The 22273-nt window shown below is 46.5% G+C and overlaps 1 protein-coding gene across 2 annotated transcripts; it reads right to left on the bottom strand.

Moving 5' to 3' along the window:
- Positions 1-897: 897 nt before the first annotated feature.
- Positions 898-21931, bottom strand: RRM2B (ribonucleotide reductase regulatory TP53 inducible subunit M2B). 2 transcript variants are annotated; one of them, XM_032130544.1, is made up of 9 exons: positions 21655-21931; positions 16920-17072; positions 15256-15372; positions 14208-14341; positions 12555-12649; positions 10441-10574; positions 4888-4992; positions 3688-3801; positions 898-3210 (listed from the first exon to the last, which is right to left on the bottom strand). In XM_032130544.1, the coding sequence occupies exons 1-9, from the start codon at positions 21760-21762 to the stop codon at positions 3058-3060; spliced, it is 1113 nt and encodes a 370-aa protein (XP_031986435.1). In that variant the 5' UTR covers positions 21763-21931; the 3' UTR covers positions 898-3057. The 2 variants fall into 2 exon arrangements, with proteins under 2 accessions (XP_031986435.1, XP_031986423.1); XM_032130532.1 differs by lacking the exon at positions 21655-21931 and adding an exon at positions 17180-18434.
- Between the last annotated feature and the right edge of the window lie 342 nt (positions 21932-22273).

The following is a 22273-nucleotide window of genomic DNA, read 5'->3' on the forward strand; positions in this document are numbered from 1 at the left end:
GCTACAGAGGCCACTTCAGAATTTCAAAGAGGGGGATTCTTCCCATGAGCCTCAGCTCCTCTTGCAGGTTTCTGCTCATCTGACCATTGCAGACATGTTCTTCACTATGAGACAAACACCTCCAGGAAGCATCTTCTCTGTCCCACTGGAACTATAGTGGAAGTCACACACCAGCCTTATTCCAGCACAGAGCACACAGACCATATACACTGAAGGGATGCTTTGCACTTTCTCTCCCCCACACACACCCATCAGGCTTTTTTAAGCTTGAGGGCCACAGCATGAGACACACAGAGCCCTAAGAGGCACACTGGGTTTCTGCCCAGTACCCAGCACTGGTGGGAGAACAGATGTTGTGCCCTTCATGCCTGTCTCAAGGAGGCACAAAGGGGCTGCAGGGACAAACAAGACTTCTAAAATTAGAGCCCTGAGAGTGCTGACACAAGCAGGTATGAAGCTATGCCAGCTCAGACCCAGGTGACCAGTGCTTGGCTTCAGGCAGGTGCCTGGCCAGCCCCAGCTCAGGGGCTGAACCACATGATGCTGTGCCCAGGCAGTCAGGGCATGATGACCTTGATAGATCAGGTACCACCCACTGAAAACACATTTTTGGAGTGTTTCTTCATTGAATCTTACAGACTCCCAAAACATTTCTCCTTGAGCCAGAAAATCCCAATTAAAAACAAAACAAACAAACAAAAACCAAACGCACTTGTTTGCTCACTAGACTGCAAAACCTATTCCCAGGAACAAGAAAGAGCAAGTCAAGAGCTCCAAAAACAGCAAGACAATATGTGGAGCTCTTTTAACTTTCTCCCACAACCCAAAAGCTGTGAATACTGACTTACTTTGTCACATCCCAACTTTATCACTTTGGATTGCACAAGGAAGCATGGAACTTGTAAATGAAGGCATGGGCTTACCCACACTCAAATTTTATTGAAACTACACACATATTTTACACACAAATTGAATGGGAGCTGTTGTACCAGACTTTGGTATCTCATATACATTTACAGAACCTGAGCACATTGCAGTTTCATATTAGAATACTCTCTATACTCATCATAATTCACAAGACTCAAAATAAATGCTTTTCAGTATTTTCAGTGACATGATAGGTTCCATTGCTCTAACAACACCCATTTACAATATTTTCTCTTTCTTCCCTATCAACTCAGTATTTCCAAAAGGTGCTGGATTTTCCCTCTGAGTCCACAGTCCTCTTGCAGTTGCAGGATGTTAGTGAGGGCCACCAGTTCCAGCTTTTCTCTGTATTCTCCAGGTTCCCCTCTGCCCTCTTCCAAGTACCTTAAGTCAAATGACACAGGCTCTGCTCTAGGAAAAAAAAGCTGTTCCATTTCCATGTTCCATACATACTCCTGATCTTTTACAGAGACTAAAAAAAACAGAGTCAATTTTGCTGCTTATTTTTATAGCAGGGACAGTTGTTCACTAGGAACTATGCTAAGGCAGTGGACCTGTTTCATGAAACTCAGGTACCCAGGACTATGGCTGATCTGGGCTGGCAGGGAAATAACACTTACACCACCCCATCACTGATAACCCTGTGCTGTCAGCTCAGCTCATGCCAGGTGTATCAAAAGCAGCACAAGATGTTTGCAACAGTTAAGACTTACAAAAGCCCTTTCACAAAATGCTGAACGTTATGAAAAATGCTTAGGTTTAATGAAGCAGAACCCTTTGTCTAGCTCTTGTACACTCACTCCATCTTTGAATAAAAAAGAGCCTATCTATTTGCAGATAAACAAGGTACAGCTGAATAGCATCCCTCACACCCCAAGTACCACTGCAGCACATTAGCCATTCTTCAATTGCTCCATTCTCTGCGTGTGATGGCAAGAAATGACAAACAGTTTTCAGGCACACAATCAAAAACCAAACAACAGTCCTTTGTAAGATGCTGCTACTCCATACTACTTCTGGGCTTGTTTTTGAAAGGTTTAATAACTTCTTTCAGAAGCTCTTCTGTGACAATGGTTCCAATGGTTGACACTAAACACACAACTTGACATCCCTTCATATGTTACTGGGTGCTTCCTTACAGCCGGAGTAGTACGTTCGTAGCACTTCAAGGGATAGTCCCTTGGAATGATATGTCTTCTCACCCCTTCAATGCACAAGTGCAACCAAGAAGGGGAACAGCAAATCACCTAGCACGACAGTGGGAAGATTGACAATACCCACAGCTGGCTGTTCCAGTGTCAGATGATTACAAACACAACACAATTACAGACTGCTTAATAAGGCACTTGATCAGTGAAGCAAGGAAAAACAGGCAGCACAAGCCAAAGAACTACAGCATGTGGTTTTTCTCCACTGTTAACAGGTGTGCCTTTTCAAGAACCATTCAAAGTCCACTGACCTGTTCAGTTACAGCTGTAAGACAAGAATCACATGTATTTGAATTAAATGCCTACCAAGACCCATCAGTTTTCCAAACAGAGTAAAAATTTTTTTCATACAGAGCCTAGGTTAATGGGGAGATCAAACTTAATTCCTGGGTTTAATAATATTCTACAGTTCAGACCTCCTTAATGTCTTCCCACATTCAATTATTACTGTATCTGCAGCAGGCTGAAACAGAAGAGCTTTTACTCTAGACAAAATCTCTAAACATGAAAATAGAAAACAGGAAAATAATTTATAGCAACATTTTTACATGGAGTGACACCTCATCTAGTTTTCAGACTAAAATACCATAACATGAGGTAAATATGCAGTTTGCTTCTTAAAACATGAAGTGTTAAAAAAGTAGTAGTATCCATGTCATTTTTAAAGACAGCATTGACAGCAGATGAGTCAAGGGAATCTTAAAAAGGCCATCCTTTTACAAAGCCATATAAATTTTATAAATGATCCCCCTTTTTTATTCAAATGACACAGAGAGAAATATATTTACTCCTCTGACAAACAACATGAAAACCCAAGAAAAAATCCCAGCAGACTCTGATTCCGTAAGAGGAAATTAAGTTAACTTCACAGCAAAAAGGGAGATGAGGAGAGGGAAACAGTCACCATTCATTTGCCAATTTGTCAAAAATCTGCATCCAGAGTGAAGACATTGTCCATTGTTTCTGTCATAACAGCAAAACGTTGATATTCCGAAACCCGCTTCTCAAAGAAATTTGTTTTTCCTTCCAGAGAAATATTCTCCATGAAATCAAAAGGATTTTCTGCATGAAAGACCTGGGGAAGAAAAACACTATTACACCGGTGATTCTGACAGGAAAATAATGCTTTAAAACCCCACAACAAACAAAACTGTCAAACTCTTTCAAACTAGACCGCCTCCAGCTGCAATATCCTGTAGGCTCTATGGACACCAATCTAAGCAAATTCAGTACTGCCACTCCCAGGAGTTTGGTCTGTGGTGAAGTTCACTTGTGCAAGGGGTTTGTTATTCTTCAAGCACTGCAGCATCTGAGCACAGCTTATGTTTCCCATCCCAAACCTGCTGAGCAGCTGAAGGGAAACAATGGCCTAAATTGTTCTTGTTCTTTTACAGTGAAGCATAGGTATTAATGCTGTGGTTTCAGCTGTCACTCACAGAAGTCCTTGTGCTAAATATGGCCTGCTCCCCAGCAGGACAAGGGAGTGCTTTGTGCTGACAGCTTTCCTGGGCTGCACTGGCAGGCCAGCATTTGGGGCAATTGCATCTCTTACCTTTGAAAACCCAAGCTCCATTAGTAACCGGTCTGCAACAAATTCAATGTATTGTTTCATCAAGGTGCAATTCATTCCAATCAGACCCACAGGTAATGCCTCTGTTAGAAACTCCTAGAAGTTAAAATACAGATGACATTTAGAGAAATTAAATTTAAGAAGAAAAAGGAGAGAAGACACCTGTGTTTCACAATAATATAATTTGTGATGTTCAGGCTCCCCAGGAAGTTGTCTGAATAAATAACTTGCATCACTAAATTCAAAAAGTATCTTCTGTTTTCAGTAATTGTTTGTATCTTCCTTTATTTTTAGCCTATTACTCTGGAAAAGGCACAAGATTTTTATCACTGCCCCTCTAATCTGCCTTTCCCCAGTCCTCCAGCATAAGCTTCACTGTAAGCTTAAGCTCTAACTTCAATAAACCTACGGACCATACTAGTGGGAACAGGGATAAATCCAGAAATCACCAGTTTTCCTGGCTTCCAGCCATTATAGAATGACAGATCAGAGACAGCAGTGATATATATGAGTGCTGAACCCAGTCATATGCGTGTTTAGGAACTGATGCAATACCTGTCAGTGTTGTGAGACCAAGCAGGAGCATTTGTCATCATCACAGGAGTTAGATGACAACAGGAAAGAAAACTAAACTAAAATCCTGCCAAATACTCAGCCATGCAGAAACTTGTGCCTGCAGAAGGGCAGCATTTCACATGAAAGAACCTGACATCAACCTCAGAAAAAGTCAGAACCCAGCATGATACACGTGGTCAGAACAGACCCTGCCTCCTCCTGAGGACAAGCAGAGATGTGAATACAATAAGGAGAGACAAAGATCCTGAAAGGACAGATGTAAACAAACTCCTCTCTAGGAGACAGTTGCAGTTGGACTAGATGATTACTGTAGGTCCCTTCCAACTGGAACTATTCTATTCAGTATCAAATAAGAGAGCTTTCCTTCCTTTCTGTCATTAAGGAGAAAACCAGTTGCCAGCTTCAGCTTCCCCCAGTTGTTTGACAACTGAATCAGAAAGTCTCTGACTTCTTGCCACCATTAAGGAAGAGGGAAAGAATTGCATCAGGGATCCAAGCCTGAGCCAAGTATCAAACACGAAATCCCAAAAGTTAGAAGTTAATTTGTTTATTTCACGCATCAGACTGGATCTGTGCTGCCCATGATGCTGTCACAGCCAGGATTACCTGCTCAATTTCTACAGCATTAACGATGATCTCACGGACTCGCTCTTCTGACGGTCTGTTCACTAAATAATGGAACATTAGACAAGCAAAATCACAGTGTAGACCCTGAAATAAGAGAACAATGGAAAAAAACAGTCAGTTTTCCCCTCCTCCACATAGTTCGCTCTTATTTTCAGGCAGCCTCATCTGAGTTGAAGTTTCCCAGCCTCCTGCTTTTTTGAGTCTTAGTGTTATCACTTGTAGTGTGGACTTGTAGTTTACAAGGCAGTAACATCTCAAATCCAACACATGCCACCTACGCCAAAATAATGCTCAGCATACATGTTTCTCCGGTAAAATTTTTCTGAGGGCTGCTCTACTGCGAGGGATCCCACACAGAGCCCTGCTTCCTGTCAGGGTTGATTTTGCAGAAAGACCTCTACATCAAGACTGGCAAAACTACTTGTGAGTTAAAATAGGCTGTTTACCTCCTCTTTGCTTCGAGATAAAGCTTTATTTAAATTCTTCCAGTAGTATTTCTTCCCTTGCTTCTCCCAACAGCATTTTCAACAAGGCAGATTCAGATTAGAGTCACCAAACCCAAGATTAACAAATCATCTCTGCCCCAGCTAAACTCCCCTTCTCATTTTACCCAGCTATCCTACACAGAGCCTAACGAACTGTGCTCCTTTCCAGGGTTTCCAGAAAAGTCTCCTGCTAAGGTAAGAAAACCTCAGGAGACAAGCAATCCCTCACAGTCTGCAGAGGGTACCAGCCAGATGCTCCAAGAGGTGCCTCAGCTTCTCTTTGACTTGCCTGGGTACAGCTTGATGCTCTGGCTTCAGCCATACCCACCACTGCCAGACTAAAGGAGGACTGCACTACCATCTCTCCTCTCAACAGCAAGGTGGTGATTACAGCCAATAAGCACCAAGAGGGCACATCCAGAGTGAAAACAATCAGAAGGATTTGGCAGACTAAGGGCTACAAGACAATCCAATACTATCATTAACAAGGGTCAAAACAAAACCTGGGGACTGACTGACTAGAGAACTGTTCTGCTGCGAAAGACCTGGGAGTCTCCATGGGTGACAAGTAGACTGAGCCAGCAGTGCCCTTGTGACCAGAGGGGCAAGGGTATCTCAGGGTGCATCAGGAAGAGTGTGGCCAGCAGGTCAAGGGAGGTGATCCTCTCCTTCTGCCCGGCCCTGGTGAGGTCACATCTGGACTGCTGTCCAGTTCTGGGCTCCTCAGTAGGAAAGAGACAAGAAGCTACTGGAGAGGGTCCAGCAGAGGTCACAAAAATGATGAGGGATCTGGAGCATCTTTTTTATGAGGAGAGACTGCAAGACCTGGGTCTGTTTAGTCTGGAGAAGAGGACACTGAAAGGGGATCTCTTTAATGCATATGATTATCTCAAAGGTGGTGGTGAGGTTTAGGAATGGTACTCCCTAGTTCAGTACCCCCACCAAGACTCTTCCAAACCAGATGCCACTTGCTCGCTACACCAGCTTCCCCTTGCCCTTTCCTGCTCTGGAGACGGAGGCACAAAAGGTGAAAATCATGGGAATGGTAAGAACAATTTACTGGAAATAACAATGGTAACAAAAGGAACAGTAACAGCAATATCAATAACAAAATGTATAAGACAAAGAAACTATTTACATGGAAAACCAGTGCCAAATACCTACCCGCTCTCCCCAATTAGGTTTTTTCCCACTGGAAGGAATGCCCTTCTTCTCAAAAGCAGGAGAGGGAGTCCCTTTTCCCCACCCCTGTCAATGACCTGAGATGGTACCCAGTAACATTAGGGTCTTAGCCATGCCCACACAGCTCCAGGCTCTACTGCCTCACAGCTACTGCAAAAAATTAACCCTGTCTTTGGCTGAAGCCAGGACAGGGAGGTGCCAAGAAGATGGTGCCAGGCTCTTTTCAGTAGTGCCTGGAGACAGGACGAGGAGCAATGGCTGTAAACTAAAACACAAGAAATTTCACCTCAACATGAGGAAGAACTTCTTTATGTCAAGCATGACAGAGCACTGGTACAGGCTGCCCAGGGAGATTGCGGGGTCTCCCTCTCTGGAGACATTCCAAACCCACCTGGACACGTTCCTGTGTCACCTGCTCCAGGTGACCCTACCTGGCAGGGGGGTTGGACAGGATGATCTCCAGAGGACCCTTCCAACCCTAACAATTCTGTGATTCTGTGAAAACCTTTTTAGAAAGGCTGTAAAATCCTTGTGATTCAGGTCACAAAACAGCCCTGAAATAACGTAATTTGGGAAGTATCCCCCCCCACTAACAACAGCATTAGCTGCCTGCTGCAGGGCTTCCCATGGTCTAATCCAGGGCAACATCACCATCAGGATGCAGGACATGCCTGGCTTCTCCCATGAACCAGTGTGCTCTGCTCACTCGTGCTCCTACCAGCTTTGCACCTTTAAGTATCAGAGATCCACCAGCTCAAGAACAGTTTGGGAACAGAGTCTGCAGCTCAAAATACACTCTGAGCGTTAATCATTTATCTGTTCAGGTGCATCAAAAAACAGTTTGTAGTTTTCCATTGTGGATTCTTTTTACTGACACTGGGTTTCAATGCAGGTGCTCTGTGCACCAAGCTTTAACCTTTGTAACAGCACTGCAGTTGGAATTATGCCAGCAGAGCTCAAGAAAATTTTAGTCTTTTGGTGCTCGACTCTGCAAAGAAGTACAGTTACACTCATTCACCTGCAAGTGATCCTTGTAATAAATCCTGCCTCACTCAAATGTATCAGCTCATAATGACTCACAGAAGACACAAGGAAGGTGAAGGCTGAAGAACTACTTATTTTTTCTTACTCATCATATCACTTTCTTCAAAAGTGTATTTTAAAGACATATCGTAAGATATCTCATTTCAAAGCAGTTTATCTAACCCATGAAAATTACTTCCATTATGAAAAAGCTCTTTACACTTTAAGAGCAACTCTGCTAAGTTACAACCACTAGCATGTTTATACTGCATACAAAACTGATCTTTCTACTTTTTCAGTGCTGACAGTGCTGTAAGTAGTGCAGTGCACAGTCCCCAGCCATAAACAACAGCTACCAACTTGCAGGGAGCAAGGAAAAAGAAAGGAAGGAACCAGTGAAAAGAAGGGGCACTTGTAAGCACATAGCCTGTCACATTTGGTGTGCTGACATGCAGCCCCTCAGACACTTCATACCTTAAGAAGCGCTCTCCTCAAAGGCAGATTTGTAGTTGCCCCCTCCCAGGAGATTCTGTCGCTGTGCAGCAACACAAGACCATGGAGAGGGGTGGTATCTGCTGCTTCTGCAGCAAACTGCCACAGCTGGCTCGGTGATGGATGCAGGCAGCTGTCTGCAAGCTCCGGGACCCACAACCAGGAGCAGGTCGAGAGTGGTACCTGGAGCACACTTGAACCTGCCTGAAGCAGCTGAGGCACAGCAAGTCTCAGAGTCACACACTATCCAGGTCCTTGCTCCAGCCAGCCCACCCTGCAGCGGGGGCCCATGCAATTCCACCCCACTCCTTGAGTGGCTGGGCCTTTGCCCTCCTTCACAGCACAGGAAAACAAACATTCCCTTCAATTTAAAAAATCCACCTTTTTCATAATACTATATGCATTGGTGTGCTGGTTTTGGGTAGAGTTGGTCTTCTTCACGTATGGTTTGAATTTGGCCTGAACACAGGGTGGATAATATAGAGATGTTTGTGCTATTGCTGAGCAGGGCTTACACAGAGGCAAGGCCTTTTCTGCTTCTCGTACTGCCACACTGGTGAGGAAGCTGGGGGTGCATGGGAGGTTGGGAGGAGATTCAACACCTGTCCTGAGCTGGGACAGGTGACCCAAACTGACCAAAGGGATATTCCAGACCATGTAAGATAATATTCAATATATAAAGTGGAGGGAAGAAGGAGGGGGGGGGGCATTTGGAGTGATGCTATTTGTCTTCCCAAATCATCGTTGCACCTCATGGGGCCTTGCTCTCCTGGAGATGGCTGAACACCTGCCTGTCCCTGGGAAGCAGTGAATTAAATTGAAAATTCCTTGTTTTGATTTGCTTGTGTGTGTGACTTTTGCTTTCCCTATTAAACTGTCTTCATCTCAACCCATGAGCTTTGTAGCTTTTACCCTTCCGATTCTCTCCCTGGTCCTACTGGTGGGGGAGTGAGAGTGATGGCATGGGGCTTGATTGCTGGCTGGGATTAAACCACAACTGCGACACCAGTATTTATGTTTACTCCCTTTAAAAACAGGTATTTCTGTTGAGGGACTCAGCAGCACCCAGGCTTTACGTTCATTAATGCTGTTTGCTGGGTAGAAAACTGGCTGGATGGCCAGGCCAAAAAATGTGGTGAGAATTAAATCCAGTTGGTGGCTGGCCACAAGTGGCATTCCCCAGGACTCAGTTATGTTATGTTATATATGCTACATATATATATATATATATACACACACATACAGATATATATATATACATTACTGGCTCCAGTGGCCTGTCCTGTTTAATATCTTTATCAATGACCTGGTAAAGTGGATTGAGTGCACCCTCAGTCAGTTTGCAGAAGTCACCAAGTTTGGTAGGAAAGTTGAGCTGCCAGAGAGTAGGAAGGCAGAGGGATCTAGACAGGCTGGATCAGTGGACTGAAGACAATGGTATGAGGTTCAACAAGGCCAAATACCAGGTCCTGCATTTATGCCACAACAACCCCATGCAGTGCTACAGACTTGGGGCAGAGTGGCTGGAAAGCAGCCCAGTAGAAAATGACCTGGGGGTACTGGTTGAGAGTGGCTGAACATGAGCCAGTGTGTGCCCAGGTGGCCAAGAAGGCAATGGCATCCTGGCCTGTGTCAGCAATAGCAAGGCCGAAGGACCAGGGCAGTGATTGTCCCTCTGTACTCAGCACTGGCAAGGTTGTATCTTGAATCCTGTGTTCAGTTTTGGGCCTCTCACTACAGGAAGGACATTGAGGTGCTGCAGCGTGTCCAGGGCAGGGCAAGAGAGCTGGTGAAAGGCCTGGAGTACCAGTCTTATGAGGATTGGCTGAGGGAGCTGGGGGTGTTTAGGCTGGAGAAAAGGAAGCTCAGGGGAGACCCTGTCACTCTACAACTACGTAAGAGAAGGTTGTAGTGAGGTGGGGTCAGTCTCTTCTCCCAAACAACAAGCAACAGGACAAGAGGAAATGGCCTCAAGTTGCATCAAGCAGGGGATTAGACTGGATATTACAAAAAAATTCTTCATGGAAATTGCTGTCAAGCAATTATTAGAATAGGCTGTCCAGGGAAGTGGTTGAGTCACCATCCCTGAAGGTATTTTAAAGACATGTGGATGTGGCACTTAAGGACATGGTTTAGTGGTGGACTTGGCAGTGGCAGGTTAACAGTTTGATTCAGTGATCTTAAAGGTCTTTTCCAATCTAAATTATTCTATGATTCTGCAATTATTGGTAAAGGTCTGCTTCTTTCCCCTTTCTCTGTCAAGACTATGGGTTCTTCATGAATATAATTCTGCTCTTCCCCTGGAAACTCCCTTTTCTTCCCAAACAGTGTGTAAGACATGCCACATTACCTCATCTCTGCTAATAAGTTCATTGGAGAAAGTCAGTCCAGGCATCAGGCCCCTCTTCTTCAGCCAAAATATAGCAGCAAAGGAACCCGAAAAGAAGATGCCTTCCACTGCAGCAAAGGCAACCACTCTCTCACCTGTTTAACATAACACATTTTTCATTAGACACAAATTGCTGTATTGCTCATCAGCAAGATGCACCATTTGCATCAGACAGAATGATGCTGGAGAGGAGCAATCCCCTTTGCAGCACCAGATGCTGTCTTTGACCACATCCAGCAGCAGATCCCAAGCCACAGAGGGTCTACACACCCCACAGCACTCAGCCAGAGGCAACCCCAGCAGAACTGAAGAACCATGGCACCCACTGAAACTGACACAGATCAGAAGCAAAAGAATGTAATTGTCCAGAGTGGCCAAGACATTAGTACTCCTTTATCTCTTTCTCCTGAAAGGCCAGAAAGCAGCTGTGTTAACTGACAGAACAAAGAAAATAGTCAATCTCTTAAAATGAAACAAAAACCCCTACCCCACAATTTCTTCTTGTTGGGAATCTACATAAAACCGTATTCTTACAAGAGTGAAAGACTACAGAATGTAAGCCAAGACTCAAATAACTATTTGTGCTATCCCACCTTTAATCCAAGGAAAGCAAGGCATTATTGGTCCCAGTTCTCCCTGCTCTCTACAGGAATGTATTTCTTCAGACTACAAGACCATCTGACTGTTTAGTGAAGCCACATCATTCCATGTACACCACTTCAAACAACTTCACAGGCTCATTGTGTATGTTCTAACATTAAGAGCTTTTGCACTAAGTTCTGGAGCCTTTTCCCAATAAGAACTGCATAGAATTTTGTTAAAAGATAACCCAAAATAGCCAGATGTCCCACTTCTTCTATGAGATACAAATATCAACTGCTGGCTCATCTGAAGAAATTCGAGTTAGGAAAAAAGCACAGAGAGCAATACCAACTTACAAGTATCACAGAAGTTATTAGGGAGAGAATTTTTCTGGCAACACTAAAAATCTCATTGGTTATTTCTATAGAGGAATGGAGAAAGGCTGCTCATAAAATACAGGTTTAATGAAGCACAAGCCTGATTACTTATTTGGATAAAATGCATGAAGTTTGGGGGCAGGGAGCAGGGGCTAAACTGTTTTTTAAGTTAGGGAACCTTCTGATTCCTGGCACACCCCACACTGCTGGGAGCCAAACAAAAGGATGATGAAGGGGCTCCACACACAGCAAGCAAAGTCAGACTGGGGAGGCAGTGGGAGCACCAGGACAGAATAATGTACAGCTACAAAAAATAACCCCTCTCAAAAAAGAGCTGTGAACAGATGCCACAAAAGAATGATGTTCAGATTTATTTTGTTCACCAAGCTGAATCTCTCCATCTCCTACACTTTCTTGAAATATAGAGGATGTTTGCTTAAAAAACTTCACCAAAGTGCACCCATTATGCATTCCAGCTACAGCACACCCTTCAGAGTCAACACTGTAAGAATGCAGAACACTGGAAAGGATGCCCTGCAGCATGCTGATGGAAGCTGAGCCAGTGCCCCAGCTCTGAAATGAGATACAAAAACTAGAAACCTGGTCCCAACAGCAAACCAGGAACACCAGAAATAGATGGTTCTTGAATCTTTTTGGTCCAGGCTCAGTCATGCCTCAGTTACAAAAAACTGATTTGTCTATATGAACATGAACACAGAAAATGCCTGGACTTGCAAGACTTCAGCTGCCCAGTTCTGAACACCAAGTACAAAATAAGAACCAACTAGAATAAATAATCAAAACTAGAAAAGAAGGTCTACAAGCAAAAACTGAGGAAACCAGGGTTGTTCAGTATAAAGACAAAAAGGACAGAGATCTACAAGCATTTTTCATAACATGACTTCAGGGGGCACTGTCATTACTGTATTTCTCTAACTGAAGATAAAAACATACATGCTCACCAGAAGTTACTTCTAGTTCTTTAGTTAAACCAGAGATCCAGAAGCCACTACATCTGTGGAGAATTTCATTTCATGTTCCAGGGGTGCAGCTTACTCACAGAGCACCAACAACAGAATATATGCAACAGAAACAAGTTTTAAAAAAGCTACATACCAAAAGTGGATTCTCGGTCTTCGATCCACTTCAGAGCCCAGTCTGCTTTCTTCTTAACACAAGGCATTGTTTCAATGGCATTAAATAAGAAATCCCTATAGAAGAAAACAGAGACAAAACATCAAAATAGTGATTTATGTAAATCTGCCCTGGTTGTCCCTTCCAGCTCCACCAGAGAGAGGATTATGCAAGGCTCTGAACTAACCCAAGTAAGAGACCATTCCCACCCCAAAGGGGTGATGATCTGTCCTGGTTTTGTCTGGGATAGAGTTAATTTTCTTCCTAGTTGTTGTACAGTGTTGTGTTTTATATTTAGAATGAGAATTCTGTTGATAACACACTGATGTTTTAGTTGTTGCTAAGCGGGGTTTACATGAAGTCAAGGACTCTTCAGCTTCTAACCCCACCCCACCAGTGAGCAGGCTGGGAGGCACAGGAAGCTGGGAGGAGACACAGCCAGGACAGCAGACCCCCAGTGGCCAAAGGGATACTCCACACGATGTCATGCTCAGAATACAAACTAAGGGGAAAGCTGGCCAGGGGCTACTTCTTGGGAACTGGCTGGGTATCAGTCAGCAGGCAGTGAGAAACTGCATTGTGCATCACTTGTTTTGTATATCATTATTATTATTACTTGCCTTTTCTGTGCTATCCAACTGCCTTACCTCAAACCACCAGTTTTACTTTTTTCCCCAATTCTCTCCCACCCCACTGGGTGGGGGCAGGCAGTGAGTGAGCTGCTGTATGGTGTTTAGCTGCCTGCCAGGTTAAACCACTACTTGATCTCTGATAACAAGGGCAGAGGGAGGCAAATGTGCAGAAGGGCTCAGGAGAGGCAAGCTGCGAACTCAAACATCCCATCCCAGGAGTGCTCACCCACCACACCACAGTGCCTCTCAGACTTGAAGCCAGCCACTTCAGTTTATCCACGAAACAAAACCTCATCTTGCCCAACTCCACAAAAGGAACTGGACAACTCCCATGTGCACAGACTCTGTTCCCATGCTGAACACCTGAAAGGAAACCCTGCAGCTCTGCCACCATCACCAACACAGGATGCCACTGTGGGAAAGAAAGTGCTGCCTGACCATCACCATGGTGGAGTCTCTGAGGGAAAATGCTGCTTTTCAAACATATTACTGTTTGGACTAGGAACTTCTTCAGACAACAAAGGTGATGGAACTCTCCAAAGAACTCAATCATTCAAAAATAAGCAGTTTGAGTTGTATTAAAAAGCACTGACAACAAAAAGGCTGAAAGGATGCAATACATTGACTGCTGTACATGAGAAACACCATTTTGATCATGAGCACTCGATTTCCTCGGGCTGATCCTTTGCTGATGTAAGAGCAAGCACCACAGGAGCGTGATAACCTCAAGGAGCTCATCTAACCTTTAACATTTCACATAGTCCATGCCTGCAGAAGTAAAAGATTTATACAAATATTCACTAACCTTCTGATACTCTCACAACAACCCTTGGTCAGTAATACTCCTCTCCATTTTGGGGGTGAGGCATGCAAGCCTTGAAAGCTTTAAGGAACCTTCCCCAACTCCTCCAGAAAGTCAGCATGAAACAGGAGACAGCTGCAGCTGCCCAACAGCAGTGCCACTGGCTTCAGTGACACGTGTGTAACACGTCCAGAGGTTTACCTTTTCTTGGGATCTTTGATGTAGGTGTCTATGAGCAAGCTGTACATCTCTGAGTGAACATTCTCAATGAGAATCTGAAAGCCATAGAAACAACGAGCTTCTGGGATCTGCACCTCCTGACTAAAACGTGCCACCTACCAAAACCAGAAAGCATGGCAATGAGTACAGTAAAACAGTCCTGCACAACACTACTCTGAGCTTAACAGGAGAGACAATAGATCTCTGCTACAGAGACAGCATGGGAGCAGTTTGGTCCTACTTTGTTCACAGACGTGTCAATGGGACAGCTGTGGTGCAGAGGAAAATAAAGCAGTAAATACATCTAAGAGCTGAAGCATGAGGGCACACGTACACAGGAGAACAGAAAAGTAATGCAATACTAAACACTTCGCACTGAACAAAGCCTCAGACTTCCTGTTCATCATCAGAAATATAAACAGCATGACATAAGGCATGTTCATGCAATACATGCACACATTTTCTACATGTTATAAACATTCGAACACTTGAGATTAAACTGGGCATTTGCAGATAGATACCCCTGCTAATCCGTGACGAGATATTCTCCAGCCCAGAACAGATCTCAACAGGAAGAATTCCCTACCTTTTTAGCAGCACCCACCTGCAGCCCCAAGAGATTCTAGGATGCCATTCAGTGAGAACAAAACAGATTTTACCAAAATGAGGAATACATATCACAGCCATGGTCTGTATTCCCTACTTTTCAATTAACATGAGTACAGGAAAAATATGTGGTTCTATTAATTCATTCAGAAATGCACATCCCATAACCAAGCAGGGGCTGCACTTAAAAATGGTGTCCCAGAGTGATGTGATTTGGAGTTCTGATGGCCACAGCTGACCCAATTTAACTCAAACACTGCTCCCAGAAGAACAGGCTGCTTGTTCCACTTGACAAAGGTGAGATGGAAAGAAAAAAAAAGTACACGTTTAATAAACCTATGCATTAATGTGAAAAAGCCAAAATGGAAAGTTAATAAGACAACAACATGACTAAGTATTCAAGCCCTCTGTAAGTCTTTCTCACCAGGTTTTCATTTACAATTCCATCACTGGCTGCAAAGAATGCCAGAACATGAGAGATAAAGTATTTTTCATCTGCTTTCAGCTTGTTCCAGTGAGGAAGGTCCTTTGACAAATCAACCTAATGAAAAGAAAAAAGAACATTATTGTCCTTCAGCATTTGTCATTCTGTAAAAACAGAAGCAGCCCAGTCAAGTGACTGAGGCAGAGTTTTGGCATTTGCTTTCAAATCTTTACACATAGAAAATTCAAATATTTGTGACTGTAAAAGACAACAGATACACTGCACTTCTGTTGTCTCTCTCTGCAACAGTAACATCATGTACTTGTTTCACAGTTTACACTTTGTAATTTGGAATAAAAACCAGTGTCTATTGAATAAATAGATGAGATTTTGAAAAGCATTAGTATCTTTTTGTCACAAGTATGAACATGCACCAGTAAGCAGACCTCACTCTGAGACACTTAAACTGTACTTGAAATAAAAACTGATACTCCAAGAAAGCTATACCTAAGTGTGCCAAAAGATGGACTGAGGGTACCTTTGCCTTTGGCAGGTGTTCAGCCTCCATCTTGTCGAAGAACGGTACAGAGCAAATGCTGTGCCACTGCTCTTGTCTATCACACCAAACCCCAGCCATGAGAGAAAGCCACAGCTTCCTTCACATAGACCTGTTTTGTTTGCTGGTTTGTAGGATTTCTGAAGCAAAGCAGCACTTCAGTAGAGTCAGATGTGAAAAATGCAGAGGACCCACAGATGGTGGGACAGTGTAAGAAGGAACCAGTAACAGAGTAAAAGGGAAATGCTGATAAGGCAGGAATTCAAGTGCTTTTTCTTTAATGGTTTAAATGAAGCTCTGCTGCAACAGGGCAGCAAGACACCCAGCAGGCAATGAAATATCACCTCCACAAACAGCTGCTCATCATCCCATGATGCTTTCTGGTCTATTTAGAGCCTGCCAATGCTTTCATCTCACTCCTCTGCAGCTGCAGACCACTGCTCACAAACAAGCAAAGAGTGCATAAGCTTTGAGTTGGAACAACCAGCTCCCCTGGCAGGTGATCTCTCCAAAGCAGTGCAGTGTTCAGAGGCCTGCACTGCTGCAAGCATAGCAAGCACTGCTCAGGTCTAGCTAACCAGCAACCTTGGGGAAGAGCTTAGAGCTTGCACTGTAACATGGGGCAAGCACCTCACCAGGGCAATAAGGAGTCAGCTAAATGCATTTTTATCAAGTGTCCCTGATTAACACCATCTCTCTGGAAATTTAGGTACCTAATATTAGGGAACAGCATGAAATTTCCCAGAGCATCTTACACGGGCAAGGAGTTAGTTGCAGGTTCAGAGATCACAGCAGGGTAGGAGCTATCTGATCACAAATCAGAGCCATCTGACTTAGGATTTCTTTATAACCAGAGAAGTACCCCAGGACACAATTCCACCTCGTCCTGAACTAAGCGTCTAAAACAGCTCTGCTGAATCACCCTGTGGAAGCAGCTTGCTTGCCACTGTCGATGGAGGGAGTTCTGCTTTGGTCCTGGCACCTCATGTTCGATGCAATTAACTCCAACCTTTGCAACACAGAAGCCAGCAGCAGCAGAGCTAGGAAAGATGCACCAGGACCCCAGTGGTCTGATTGCCTTTTGCCAACCCACTAGCCCAGGGCTCACCTCTTCTGCTGTCCAAAAGGAGGCCTGAGCCTGCTTATACATCTTCCATATGTCTGGGTACTGGATGGGGAAGATGACGAACCGGCGGTGATTTTTTCTGAGTAGAGGCTCTTCGTCAAGGCCTGAGCCATTTTCAGCAGCATTCGATGAGCTCTGAAAATAAAGCACAGCTCTGGTTAAAGTTACCATTATTGATTCCTCCTTCTCGCAGTATCCAAAAGGCGTGGTTTAAAGTTCACCCATGTCACACAGACACTCACCTGCCCCTCTGGGGTGGACATGCTGCCTGTCCCTGGAGTACGTGTCCCCTCGCCCTCCATCCGTGCTCCCGGCAGCACTGCCTGTCCTCCCGGCCCTACCCAGCACAGCTCACACCAACCGCCCCCTCCCAGCTGTGCCGGCGCCAGGAAGCGCCCCACACCTGTGTGCCAAAGACAAAGCAGAGGAAATCTGCCCCGGGAGACATCAGCCACCGTGGTACCACACATGGAGAGACATGTGTGAGGTCACGGCATGGTGCTGCAGCCTGCAACCAGCACAGCCCCACCAGGCTCACTGCCCAGGTACTTCCCAGCCATCTGCTTTACATTCAGCCATTAGGACCTGGATGGACCTTTTTAAGAAAGCCATGAGATCACAGCTACTAATGCCAGCTGATGGAGGACAGCCCTGTGCCACAGCGAGTCTCAGCATGGAGGTCTGTGTATGCAATCTGTGAGGGCAGCCCACACACCAGCGCGGGTCCGGAGGCTGCTCTGGAGCCTCTCCCTCAAGTGCCAATATGAAGCCAACATGCCTCTTCCCAGCAGCTGGCAGCAGGAAAACCTCTGCCTGGAGTCACCCATCTCCACGCTGATCCTTCTGTGTGGGCTCCCAGAGGACATCTGTGCACAGCTCTTCCTCAGCGAGCTCCCAGCCCAGCCGAGGTGGGGACAGCCAACATTTAGGAAACAGGCCAGTGAAAAGTAGCAGGGGGGGCACTCTGAGCAGGGCCTTCACCTCCCCTCTGGCTGGGGACATGTGCTCCCAGGATCAATCCCTGCATCCCTGCAGTCATGTCACCAAGCACCTACTAGAAACAACTGCTGTGAAGAGCTGTCAGGACAGCACATTGCAACCTCTACAGAAGGGCTGGTGACTCACACTGATCAGAATTGCAGCCAGCAGGACCCTTTCTGGGTTGGTTCTGAGATGCCACTGACACTGCTGTAGAGGATAACTAACCACAGGCAGTATACGAGGTGTTATGTATAATACAGCAGAGAAGGGGAGCTGATGGTTTGAACACCATTATTTCTACCCTCTTGAAGGTGCCAAAGTCCCTTCCCTACCCAGTCTGCTTGTAACTATGCACATAATAAAAAGCATTCCTCTACTTCAGTTTGGAAAATATCCTCAAACAAATAATGCACTCACATTTTGAAAAACAAATAAAACCCAAACACACATGCACATTGCATAGCTGGCATACATACCACAGATGCCCAATGAATACATCAGGGAAGCACATTCTGGGTTACAATTCTACCACTTTATTATATTTTTAAATATTACCCAATTACATGAACAGATTTCCCAGCATCATCTTGCAGAGTCTGCTGAAGGCCGTGAGAGTGCAAGACCTTTTTTACTTCCCAGGACATAGAGATGGTTACAATAACTCACTGGAATTGGGGGAATTTGGGGTTGGCACATTCGGCACCTTGTCTTAGCACACACCTTCTCAGGGCCTGACATGCAGCCAACAGCTCCATCTGCTTCTGCACCAGCTGTCATCGAAAATGGAAACACTGCAAAAATCTTCCCTGTTAGCCCAGCCACTGCTGGCTCATGGACAGTTTGTTGTCCTCCAGGACCCTCAGGGCCTTCTCTGCAGAGCTGCTTCCCAGCAGGTTGGCCCCCATCCTGTACTGGTGCCTGGGGTTATTCCTCCCCAGGTGCAGGATCTGCGTTTGCTTTTGTTGAGTTTCAGATGGTTCTTCTTTGCCCATCTCTCCAACTGGTCTAGGCCCTTCTGAAGGGCTGCACAGGTCTCTGGGATATTGGCTGCTCCTCCCAGCTTTGTGCCATCAGTGAACTTGCTAAGGAGGCATCTGCCCCTTCATCCAAGTCACTGATGGATAAGTTAAACAATACTGGGCCCCGCATTGAACCCTGGAGGACACAACCAGGCCTGCAACTTGATCCTGTGATGCTGACCACAACCCTTCAAGCTCTGCCATTCAGCCAGTGCTCAATCCCCCTCGCCATCCACTCACCCAGCCCACACTTTCTGAGCTTGCCTATGAGGGTATCATGGGAGACACTGGCAAAAGCCTGGCTAAAGCCCATGTAGACAAAAGCCCTTGTCTATTCAGCCAATCGTCCCACCACAGAAGTTAATCAGATTGGTTAAGCACGAGTTCCCTTTGGTGAATCCATGGTGACTACTCCTCAAGACTGTCTTGTTCTTCCATGTGCTTAGAGACAGACTGCAGGATGAGCCATTCCATCATCTTTCCAGGGATTCAGGTGAGGCTGACTGGCTTGTGGTTTTAAAAACTGTACAAATACTTTTTTAAATAGATGGTTTTGGATGTTGGATGGGGTTTTTTTTATAATTTTAAAAAAGGAAAGGTCAGTCACAGAGACGACACCATACTGGAACCTCCTGCTCAACCTATACCCACCTCCCTGATCACCTTCAGGGGCTGAGAGGAGTTTCACAGGCAGGCTCTAAATTGGCAGGCAGGCAGCTAGTGGCTACAAAACAATCCCATCCTCTCTAACTCAATTTCAAGTGCATGGCACATTATGATCACTGCTGAGGCTTCTGAGCAATCACCACCTTGTGATTAAGGAGCATAATGCATTCCCTGCCTTGCCTTCCTGCATCCGGGGGCACTGGCAGGAGTATGGGGGGCAGGAGAAGGTAACAGTCACTAGGTCAACACTGCCTTCAATCTGCACCCCAGATCTTTTTCTTACTGCTATGATGGTGTACAAAACAGTCAACACTCACCATAACAACAAAGGGCACCCAGTTTATAACGTGTACGTGCTTCATTCTGTTCAGACAACATGATCTAAATGCATAAAAGAGCTGGAGCTGGTGGGCACAGGACAACCCTTGCTTCAGCAGGGTCAACTAGAGCAGACTGCCCACGGCTGCATCCAGGTGAGGCTTCAGTATCTCCAAGGATGGAGACTACACAACCTCTGTGAGCAACCTGTGCCAGCATCTGACCACCTTCAGGAAAAACAAGTGTTTTCTTACATGTAAATGCAAGCTTTTGTGCTTCAGTGTGTGACCAATGCCCCTAGTCTCACCATGGGGCACCACTGAGGAGAGCCTGGTTTTCTGTCTCCTTTACTCCCTCCACTGGGTATCTACACACACTCATGGAATCCCCTGGAGTCTTCTCCAGGCTAAACAGTCCCAGCACTCATGCCTCTCTTCGTATGACAGATGCTGCAGTCTCTTAATCATCAGCCCTTTGCTGGACACACTCCAGTATATCATATCCCAGTTACTCCGCAACTGCAAGAGACAAGCTCTTCTGGTGATGACAATAAACCAAATGGACAACAAAGACTGCTTAGGGGTACTGAAACTCCTTCCATTAATTTCAAATGCAGCAAACTAGGAAATAATTAACATATATGCACACATACAACCATCATCCCACAGCAACAGCTGCTGGGCTACATGTACAGGTATCACAGTTGCATGCCCTACATCAGCTGTAGCCAGGGAAAAAGCTAGAGGTGCTGGTAGAGCCAGCACTGTGATGTGGCACATCCACTCAGTGGTATGTGACCATGAACCCTCATGCACCCTAGTAAGAGGCTGCATGTGCATCCCACAAGCTCCCAAAGCACTCAGGCCAGCCTTGGGCAGCACAGGCCATGCCAGCAGTGAGGCTGGGAAGACCATCACCATTCCCGGGAGAGATGGCTTACACTGCACAGCGTCTGAGGAGCCACCTGCTGGTTCCACATTCTTGAGGGGATGCACAGGACTGACTACACCATGCACCTCTTCACTATGGGTACGTGTCACTGTTCAGGGGAAAACAGTAAGGGGTTTCTTACACTTGTATTTAACATGGCACACCTGGTTTTGGATACTCGAGTACTGATGAGACACAAGGGTTCCGGAAGACCACGTGCATCTCCCTGCCATGAAGACCCCTTCTCCTCACGCACCTCAGCCTGCCTTAGCGTGGTTATACTAGGGGGACACCAGAAAGCAGCTCAGACACCTCGCAGGGGCAGACTTTCCTGGTCCACAGGGCCTGGGAAGCCAGGAACATTACCAACACCCACACCTGCCTCCATGGCAGCTCGGGGCGGAGGAGCTCTACCTTCCCGGCCCCCGCAGGCGCAGCTCTGCAAGCCCAGAAGCCCCGGGGCGGCAGGGCCGGCGATGCCCAGACCCCGTGCCAAGCAGCCCACGGCCTCCGGTCGGAGGCCCGCATCCCCCGCAGGTGCTGCCAGCGCTCCCCGGGCCCGCGGTGCCCGAGCGGGACAAGGGCGCGGGGGGGATGGGCCCGTGCCCTTTCCAGGGCTGTCCGAAGCAGCAGATCCCCGGTGCCCGCGGTGCCCCCACGGCGGACGGGCCGGCGGGGAGGCAGCGCAGCGCCCGGCAGTGCGGGAGGCCGCGGAGCCCGGCCGGGCAGGGCTGCGCCACCGCCGCGCCGCTCCCGGGGCCCCCGCCCGCCCCGGCCCCGCTCCCCGGCCCGGCCGGCCTTACCCGCTCCGGGCCCGCCGCCTCCTGCAGCGCCGCCGGCCCCCGGCGCTCGCCCATGGCCGGCGGGACTGCACCGCGAGGGGGGCCGGCGGAGGAAGGGGGAACGGCCATGGCCAAGGCCGCTCCTCCCCCGGGGAGGACTCAGTAATTGCGTAACAAACACAGAGTTGGTTGCAGCGCTTGGAGGCGCTCGCCAAGGGTTTGCCAGTGAATGCACGAGTGGTGCGTGTTTCGCTCCCTGCTTGCAAGCAGAGAGAGCTTCAAAAGATTCGGGTGTCGCCTTTCCAAAAAGGTAACTTTCGGTGTTGCTTTAAGAATTCGTATGCCCTTAAGAATTTTGGGTTTGTTTTTTTTTAAAGGGCACCCGTCTGCCACAGTGGCTGAGACCTCCCCTCTCTCCACTCCCCAGCATGGGAAGGGGAGTCAGGCCAGCTGGGCTCCTCGGGGCTGTATCTGTTTCCTGCGGCTTTTTTATGCCTTGTGAGAGACGCTCAAGCCTCACCAGGGCAGGGAGTAAGACAAGTTCAGCGGTGAGATCTGTGCAGCACGGCTGACTAAGCACAAGAACAGCTTTGGTTTTGTTACACCGAGTTTTCTGAGGAGCAGAAACAGGTGCCTGGGC

The sequence above is a fragment of the Corvus moneduloides genome, chromosome 1 (genome assembly GCF_009650955.1).
Source record: "Corvus moneduloides isolate bCorMon1 chromosome 1, bCorMon1.pri, whole genome shotgun sequence".
NCBI classification, from domain to species: Eukaryota; Metazoa; Chordata; class Aves; order Passeriformes; family Corvidae; genus Corvus; species Corvus moneduloides.

Coding starts and splice junctions, on each gene's coding strand:
- RRM2B (XM_032130532.1), bottom strand. CDS start 17,407: ATGTGTGGTACCACGGTGGCTGATGTCTCCCGGGGCAGATTTCCTCTG. Junction 4,993..10,440: donor AACTTATTAGCAGAGATGAG/GTAATGTGGCAT, acceptor CTCTTATTTCAG/GGTCTACACTGTGATTTTGC. Junction 3,211..3,687: donor TGGAGCTTGGGTTTTCAAAG/GTAAGAGATGCA, acceptor TTTCTTCCCCAG/GTCTTTCATGCAGAAAATCC.